Below are 8,088 nucleotides of genomic sequence, written 5' to 3'. Positions count from 1 at the left end.
GGATTCCTCAGGGCTCCATTAATCTTCCTCCTCAGACAGCAGACCTTGATTACAAGTGGCAAGAAATTCATTAGAGCTTCGCCTCTGAGACAACTCTTATCTCCGCCACTGGATCGGACTCATTAGGCAGCCAAATTAAAGCTATGATGGCCCTGATCAAACCATCGCTTGTTTATCTTGTGCGATTTGATGCATCTGCCCATACATCACTGCAGCCGCGCGAGCCTCCCGGTGAGCCGGCCGCGTGCACGGCTCCTGCCCGGTAATGAGCGGCAGGAGGGCGCGCGTTCACGCGGCTCCGCCTCTGAGCTGCAAAACCACTCCAGTGTGTGTGTGTGTGCGTGTGTGTGTGTGCGTATGTGGGTGTGCGTGTGTGTGTGTGTGGGTCGGGGGGGGGGGGGGGGGGGGGGGGGGGCTCTCATCGTCTTGCCATCCTTCACTAGTTTGAAGGTATTTTCAGTTTTATTGAGTGGATCAATGGACTGTGTTTCCCTCTGAGATGTTTTCATGATGTGAGTGTGTGTTGAGGCCCTGGTACTCCAGGTATGTGACTGTGTGTTGAGGTCCTGGTACTCCAGGTATGTGACTGTGTGTTGAGGTCCTGGTACTCCAGGTATGTGAGTGTGTGTTGAGGCCCTGGTACTCCAGGTATGTGACTGTGTGTGTTGAGGCCCTGGTACTCCAGGTATGTGAGTGTGTGTTGAGGCCCTGGTACTCCAGGTATGTGACTGTGTGTGTTGAGGCCCTGGTACTCCAGGTATGTGACTGTGTGTGTTGAGGCCCTGGTACTCCAGGTATGTGACTGTGTGTGTTGAGGCCCTGGTACTCCAGGTATGTGAGTGTGTGTTGAGGTCCTGGTACTCCAGGTATGTGAGTGTGTGTTGAGGCCCTGGTACTCCAGGTATGTGAGTTTGTGTTGAGGTCCTGGTACTCCAGGTATGTGACTGTGTGTGTTGAGGTCCTGGTACTCCAGGTATGTGAGTGTGTGTTGAGGCCCTGGTACTCCAGGTATGTGAGTGTGTGTTGAGGCCCTGGTACTCCAGGTATGTGAGTGCATTGAGGCCCTGGTACTCCAGGTATGTGACTGTGTGGTTAGGCCCTGGTACTCCAGGTATGTGAGTGCATTGAGGCCCTGGTACTCCAGGTATGTGAGTGCATTGAGGCCCTGGTACTCCAGGTATGTGAGTGCATTGAGGCCCTGGTACTCCAGCTTCAGCATCATGTGATTGGAAGGTTTTGCAGCAGGAAACAGCTTTCAGGTATTTCAAGAAGAATCCAGGCTGTGTTAGTACCTGCAAATAAATCAGCTCTGTGTGTCAATGTGACTGTCATGTAACAAGCTGATCTGTGTTCTTAACATGTTGTTAATGTGTGTTCTTGACATGTTCTTAACATGTGTTCTTAACTTGTGTTACTTAACGTGTTCTTAACATGTTGTTAATGTGTGTTCTTAACGTGTTATTAACATGTTAACATGTGTTCTTAACGTGTTCTTAACGTGTTCTTAACATGTTCTTAACTTGTGTTCTTAACATGTTCTTAACATGTTCTTAACGTGTTCTTAACATGTTGTTAATGTGTGTTCTTAACGTGTTATTAACATGTTAACATGTGTTCTTAACGTGTTCTTAACATGTTCTTAACTTGTGTTCTTAACATGTTCTTAACATGTTCTTAACGTGTGTTCTTAACGTGTGTTCTTAACATGTGTTCTTAATGTGTTAACGTGTGTTCTTAACGTGTTCTTTACATGTTCTTTACATGTTCTTAACATGTTCTTAACGTGTGTTCTTAATGTGTTCTTGACGTGTTCTTAACATGTGTTCTTAACGTGTTCTTAACGTGTTCTTAACATGTTCTTAACGTGTTCTTAACGTGTTCTTAACTTGTGTTCTTAAAGTGTGTTCTTAACGTGTTCTTAACGCGTTCTTAACATGTTCTTAATGTGTGTTCTTAACATGTGTTCTTAACGTGTTCTTAACATGTTCTTAATGTGTGTTCTTAACATGTTCTTAACGTGTTCTTAACATGTTCTTAACGTGTTCTTAACTTGTGTTCTTAACGTGTTCTTAACATGTTGTTAACGTGTTCTTAACATGTTGTTAACATGTTCTTCACATGTTGTTAACGTGTTCTTCACATGTTCCTAACATGTTCTTAATGTGTTCTTATAACGTGTGTCTGTAACATCATAAAATCTGCCACATCCTGACCACATGACAGGAGGAGTGGTCAGCTGACCAGGTCACATGACTTCAGCGTTTGTGGAGAGAAGGAAGTAACTGTCCTGACGGACGGTAGGGGGACGGTAGGAGGAGGGTTGGGGGACGGTAGGGGGATGGTAGGAGGAGGGTTGGGGATGGTAGGAGGATGGTTGGGGGACGGTAGGGGGAGTATTGGGGGACGGTAGGGGGAGTATTGGGGGATGGTAGGAGGAGGGTTGGGGGACGGTAGGGGGAGTATTGGGGGACGGTAGGGGGAGTGTTGGGGGATGGTAGGAGGAGGGTTGGGGGACGGTAGGGGGAGTGTTGGGGGACGGTAGGGGGAGTGTTGGGGGATGGTAGGAGGAGGGTTGGGGGACGGTAGGGGGATGGTAGGAGGAGGGTTGGGGGACGGTAGGGGGAGTATTGGGGGACGGTAGGGGGAGTGTTGGGGGATGGTAGGAGGAGGGTTGGGGGACGGTAGGGGGATGGTAGGAGGAGGGTTGGGGGACGGTAGGAGGAGGGTTGGGGGACGGTAGGGGGAGTGTTGGGGAATGGTAGGAGGAGGGTTGGGGGACGGTAGGGGAAATGTTAGCGGACAGTAGGGGGAGTGTTGGGGGACAGTAGGGGGAGTGTTGGGGGACGGTAGGGGGAGTGTTTGAGTTCACGTTACTCTAGGTTCTAAGTTCCAGTACTCCTACTGGTTCAGAAGTCGTCCAGCCGGAGCAGGTCCAGCTACACACAGTCCATAGATTTACATCATAAATACTCTGATTACACCATATCTGTTACTAGCAGTTGTTAGTTGTTATTTCTTGAAGGTGCTGGAGGGACCTGGTCCTGGAGGGACCTGGTCCTGGTCCTGGATAGACCTGGTCCTGGTCCTGGTGGGACCCCAGTTGGACTCACTTGTTTTTCTATTTTCTGGAGAATAAAACTGCTGTGGATTCTTCCTCCTCATGGTGAGGTCATAGAGGAGGAGCAGCAGGAGGAGCTGGACAAGGAGGAGGAAGAGGAGGAGCAGCAGGAGGAGCTGGACAAGGAGGAGGAAGAGGAGGAGCAGCAGGAGGAGCTGGACAAGGAGGAGGAAGAGGAGGAGCAGCAGGAGGAGCTGGACAAGGAGGAGGAAGAGGAGGAGCAGCAGGAGGAGCTGGACAAGGAGGAGGAAGAGGAGGAGCAGCAGGAGGTGCTTCATCAGATTCTCCTGGAAACTTCAGGTAAAACGTCTCAAATCCTTTTCCTCTAAAAAGCTCCGATTTATTTCGGTTTCGTTTCAAACGGTTGGATTTCCTCTGCAATGAGCTGATGGTTCCGATCCAACCCTTTTATTTCTCATTAAGTGAAGAAACTCGCGGCTCTTTTTCCTTCATTTTTATTTAATTTAAAAACTGAAATATTTTAATTTAACGCAGATTATTTACGCCCGCAGATTTTATATTTCAAACACCATAAATGAGATGTTTTATTAATGTTGAACGTCCCTGAACTAAACTCAAACGCCTTTTTTCTTATTTTTACGCGCGTCGGGTTTTTTTTTCTTTTGCGTCTTTTCGGAGGATTTAAATGTGTTTGTGCTGAAAGGAGACAGATGATTATTATTACTGCTCCTCCTAATGAGGCCCGGCCTCCTGAGGAGGAATCCATCAGAGAGGAGGAGGAGGAGGAGGAGGAGGAGGAGCAGGAGGAGGCCCTCAAAAAACATGAAAATTATCGAAAGGAAAAATAATAATTTCACCAAATTTAGTATTTTGATTCTAATTCTAATTCCACATTTTCTTCAAAATCCCAGCGAATGATCAGAAAAACTCAACAGCTTATTTTCCCAGCATAGAAGTTCATATGTTGATAAATGTTGGATGAAGGTAAACCGCCCTTTGATGACGTTAAAAACAGTTTTCAAATGCGCAGTAATTTTTTTTAAAGTTTTATTAAATAAGCGCAGTTTTTTTTCTTGCCTCAGACTCAAACCTCTTTATTTAAATAACAACAACAACAACAATAATAATAATAATGATAACAGTATCAATAACAATAACAATAATAATAATAATAATAATAATAATAATAATAATAATAATAATAATAATGATTTAAATAATTGCAGCTGATTCCGGAGCTTCGTATAAAAGATTTATTGGTCTTCAGACTTTACAGCCGCTCTGCGCGTTTCCGCCCTTTAAGTTACATGCAAACACAAAACCAGAACCAGAACCAGAACCAGAACCAGAACCAGAACCAGAACCAGAAACAGAAACATGCACTGAACCAACAATATAAATACTTAGAAAATCTTTACAGCCGCATCTCTTAGTGCCATTTCACATCTCTATGTACAAATATTCACAGGACAATAAATACACTCTCCGTTCCTCCGTTTTGTGCGTCATGCGTAAAACGCCTCTTCAGTGTCCGTGGACCGGAAGTCGGTGACCGGGATTACCGGGGGTCCGTGGTGAGTTCACGGCCTGCTGCCCTGCTCGATCTGTTGATGTTGACTCCTCACGGCGAACCTGTTGACGTGCACCGGGATCGGCACCACGATTTTGGGGTTCCGGACCGGCTCTCCGGAGCGGTTGTTGACGTTCCCGGCCTTGATGCGTTTCCACTTGGCCCTGCGGTTCTGGAACCAGATCTTCACCTGCACCTCGCTCAGTTTAAGCGCGTGCGCGATCTGCGAGCGCTCGGTGAGCGACAGGTACTTTTTACAGTGAAACTCCTTCTCCAGCTCCAGCAGCTGCTCGCTGGTGAACGCGGTCCTTCTGCGGCGGCTCTTCCCGGCTGCCGCGCCGCCGCCGCCGCCGCCACCGCCACCGCCTGCACCTCCGCCGGGCATTGCGTCCGGTGAGGCCGCCTTCAGCTTGTTCTTCTGGGACAGAGAGCCGCACGTGTTCCCGTCAGAGAAACTCTCGTTCTCGCTGTCCGCCGAGCTGTCGTCCCGGTCACTGCACGCCGCGTCCGCGCACTTCAGGTCCAGCTTCTCCTCGTCCGAACTGTACAGCTTGGTCTCACCTGGAGGACACGGAAGGTGAGGAGAACGTGAGGAGAACAGGAGTAGAACGTGGGGAGAACAGGAGTAGAACGTGGGGAGAACAGGATCGGAAACTCTCAGAGCTCTGGAGGCCCACAACCACTTCACAAACTGGACTCTGTAAATCTGTGTGTGTGTGTGTGTGTGTGTGTGTGTGTGTGTGTGTGTGTGTGTGTGTGTGTGTGTGTGTGTGTGTGTGTGTGCGCGCGCGCGCGTTTCAACCTCAAATTGAAGCCATCAAAACATGGTGACAGAAAATAATCGTCAATAATCCAGAAAAATGATGGAACCTCTGAGATGAATATTGTGAGAATTTATTAAAAATATTAATTCTAAACATAATTCTAAATGTCAATTCCAAATATTTATAATACACAGTTATTGTAAAGATTATTGTGAATCAAAGTGTCATTTCAATACAAATATTTAAGATTATATAAGATTTTCAGAAAATCTCAAATAAAATCCCCTCAGTTAAAATGTGATTCAAACTTCTTCCGGTTTTTATTTGTTGATCATTTTAAATGTTGGAACATTTTTTTCTGTGCCGCTGAACTGAACCTGTATTTCTCCTCGTGACGCGCAGAGGTTCACACGCTGCGGCTTCATTTCAAGACAGAAACAGATTTTTAAAAAACCCGATAAAACGTGTTTTTGTCCATCAGCTCGGAATCGGGAACTCGCAACTCTTTTTCCTTCACATGCAGCGACGCGTGCGTCCTCGGAGTTTCCTCCAGAACGCACACCGCGGCTCTCGGCAGCTCTTACGCGCAGACTTTGCGGGTTAAAAGTGACGCTGGCGCGTCGGCCGGTGCGCGCGCGGCTCACCTGAGATGTTGTGGAAAGTTTCGGAGAAGTTGAGCAGCTCGGAGCTCTTGTCGCGGCCGTGCAGCTCCTCGGAGTGCGGGCTGTCCTGCCTCCGGGCCGCGGGGTCAGCGGCGCTCAGCCGCGGCCCGGGGAGCTCCTGCGGCGGGTAGAAGCTGTCGGGCGGGTCGGAGAAGCTCGGCATGGTGGTGGTGAGCGCCACCATGGACGGGACGCCCTGACCCAGCCCGGCGCAGAAGGTGTTGGTGAGGCGGCCCGCGAAGGAGGCGAGCGGCGCCAGCGGCGGGATCCCGGAGGACAGCGGAGAGTGCGACAGCGCCTGCGGGATGACCAGCGGCCGGTACGGCATGAACATGGGGTAGCCCGTGTAGAGCAGGTGTCCCGGTCTGGGCTGGGGGGTCCCGATCAGGGAGTCGATGGAGAAGGCCGTGCCCGGTCCGCCGGGCCGCTGCATGGTGCCGCCGGTTCTCTGCTCCTGCTGCTCCTGCTGCTCCTGCTGCTCCTGCTGCTCCTGCTGCTCCTGCTGCTCCTGCTACTCCTGCTGCTCCTGCTGCTCCTGCTACTCCTGCTACTCCTCCTCAGAACTTGTGGCAAACACACGGAGAGGCGTGGAGCGTCCCGAGCCGTGCTGTCATCCCGGATCGGACTCCGCGGCTCCGGATGTGCGTCAGGCGGCGGCCGCTTTGTTGTGTGGCCCCGCGCTACCTTTTCTTCTTATTAGTCACAGTGACACATAAACTCTCTCTCTCTCTCTCTCTCTCTCTCCCCCCTGCTCCTCAACCCGCCCTGTCAGCGCGCACCGTGCGTGTGCGCGCGCCCGATGAGGGCGACAGTTATCATCTGCAATACAAGAGGAATGAAAGGAGGAGTTTCCCTGGGGGCTCATCCATCTTCCTCAAATTACGCTTCATTTCCTTATTCAGCCTGTGACTCCGCGGCCGTCCTGAGAGGCGGGAGTTTCCCAGTGACCCCCCCCCCCCCCCACACACACACACACATGGTGCCTGTTGCGTCCTTCCCCTCCTATAAGCGGTGACCACACCAACCCAATCAGCTATTATTAATGCTGATGGATGAGGAGTAATTACTCCGGACTGCAGGGCCGGTGTCATACCCTGGGGGGGGGGCACAGATGGTAAAAACAATGCGCGCCGCTACAATTGTTCCCCGGAGAGATTTGATGTGGGGTCAACTGCTGGGTGCACGCGCTCAGGCGCGGCCACGGTGCAAATCTCCCAAACTTTTGGGAGTCAGGCTGCTTTCATCTCCCGGGTTATTGATTATTCAGGGCTTTGCGCTCTTTGTGCACTTGGAGTGCTTTAATGGAAGATGTTCTCACCTTCTAAACGGAGCTCGAGCTGATGATGATGATTGGCCTCATCGAGTGCTCGTGCAGCTCTCCAACTGGCCGCTGATTGCACGAGGACGTGAACGCATCACTGATGAGCTGAGAGGCCGAAGCGGCTAATTCCCATAATTATTATCACTGAGAGGAACGGCGCGGCTGAGGGCCGTGAAGGCACCACCGGCCTCAGCTCCTCCTCACCACCTCCTCCTCATCTTCATCACCTCCTTTTCCTTCGGTCACAGTCAGAATTAATATTCTGTATTTTCTTCTATTCAAATTTTTTTTGAACAAAGTAACATGGGAGCCTTTTAGTTTCAGATCAGAAAAATTCTCCAGATGAATTATTTTTATTTTTTCAAACATTTTTCTCAAATGTCTCACTAAATTACAGATTTATAATTTAAACATAAAAATCTGTTCTCAGCAAATTTTATTTTCAATTTAAAACAAACATTAAAACACAAAAAATCATTTTTACACCTTCAATCTTGATTCACTAATCCAGGAAATTTTAAATTCCAGCTTCAGATTCAAACCGTTAATTTCACGTAAATCTTCAATAATCCCGTTACATTTCTTAATCTGGATTAACGCGTCATTACCGCGCGCGTGCACGTGCAGAATTATTGTGCGAAAAATCTGAAGTAGGTTCACGTCTTTAACAAGCGGAGAAATGTGAGAACAGC

At 49.1% G+C, this 8,088-nt stretch overlaps 2 protein-coding genes across 4 annotated transcripts in view; both read right to left on the bottom strand.

The window, feature by feature from the left end:
- Positions 1 to 4,320: 4,320 nt before the first annotated feature.
- gbx1 (gastrulation brain homeobox 1) lies at positions 4,321 to 6,848 on the bottom strand. 2 transcript variants are annotated; one of them, XM_080459285.1, is made up of 3 exons: positions 6,627 to 6,848; positions 6,058 to 6,592; positions 4,321 to 5,210 (listed from the first exon to the last, which is right to left on the bottom strand). In XM_080459285.1, exons 2-3 carry the CDS (start codon positions 6,506 to 6,508, stop codon positions 4,660 to 4,662), a joined length of 1,002 nt encoding a protein of 333 aa, XP_080315411.1. In that variant the 5' UTR covers positions 6,509 to 6,592; positions 6,627 to 6,848; the 3' UTR covers positions 4,321 to 4,659. The 2 variants fall into 2 exon arrangements, with proteins under 2 accessions (XP_080315411.1, XP_080315412.1); XM_080459286.1 differs by having other exon boundaries at positions 6,058 to 6,817.
- An 864-nt stretch (positions 6,849 to 7,712) lies between these two features.
- Positions 7,713 to 8,088, bottom strand: part of asb10 (ankyrin repeat and SOCS box containing 10) — a 10,189-nt gene continuing 9,813 nt past the window's right edge. The window contains exon 5 of one of the 2 annotated variants that reach the window (XM_080481701.1): positions 7,713 to 8,088. This exon is cut by the window's right edge and continues 12 nt beyond it. In XM_080481701.1, coding sequence (XP_080337827.1) covers positions 8,053 to 8,088 — 36 coding nt within the window. In that variant the 3' untranslated portion in view covers positions 7,713 to 8,052. The other variant, XR_013936034.1, reaches the window with a different exon arrangement.

Source organism: Lipophrys pholis, assembly GCF_963383615.2.
Source record: "Lipophrys pholis genome assembly, chromosome: 1".
Taxonomy (NCBI): domain Eukaryota; kingdom Metazoa; phylum Chordata; class Actinopteri; order Blenniiformes; family Blenniidae; genus Lipophrys; species Lipophrys pholis.
The sequence above is the reverse complement of the archived record's forward strand: the minus strand, read 5'-3'. Positions and strand labels throughout refer to the sequence as shown.

Coding starts and splice junctions, on each gene's coding strand:
- gbx1 (XM_080459285.1), bottom strand. CDS start 6,508: ATGCAGCGGCCCGGCGGACCGGGCACGGCCTTCTCCATCGACTCCCTG. Junction 5,211..6,057: donor AACTTTCCACAACATCTCAG/GTGAGCCGCGCG, acceptor CGTGTCCTCCAG/GTGAGACCAAGCTGTACAGT.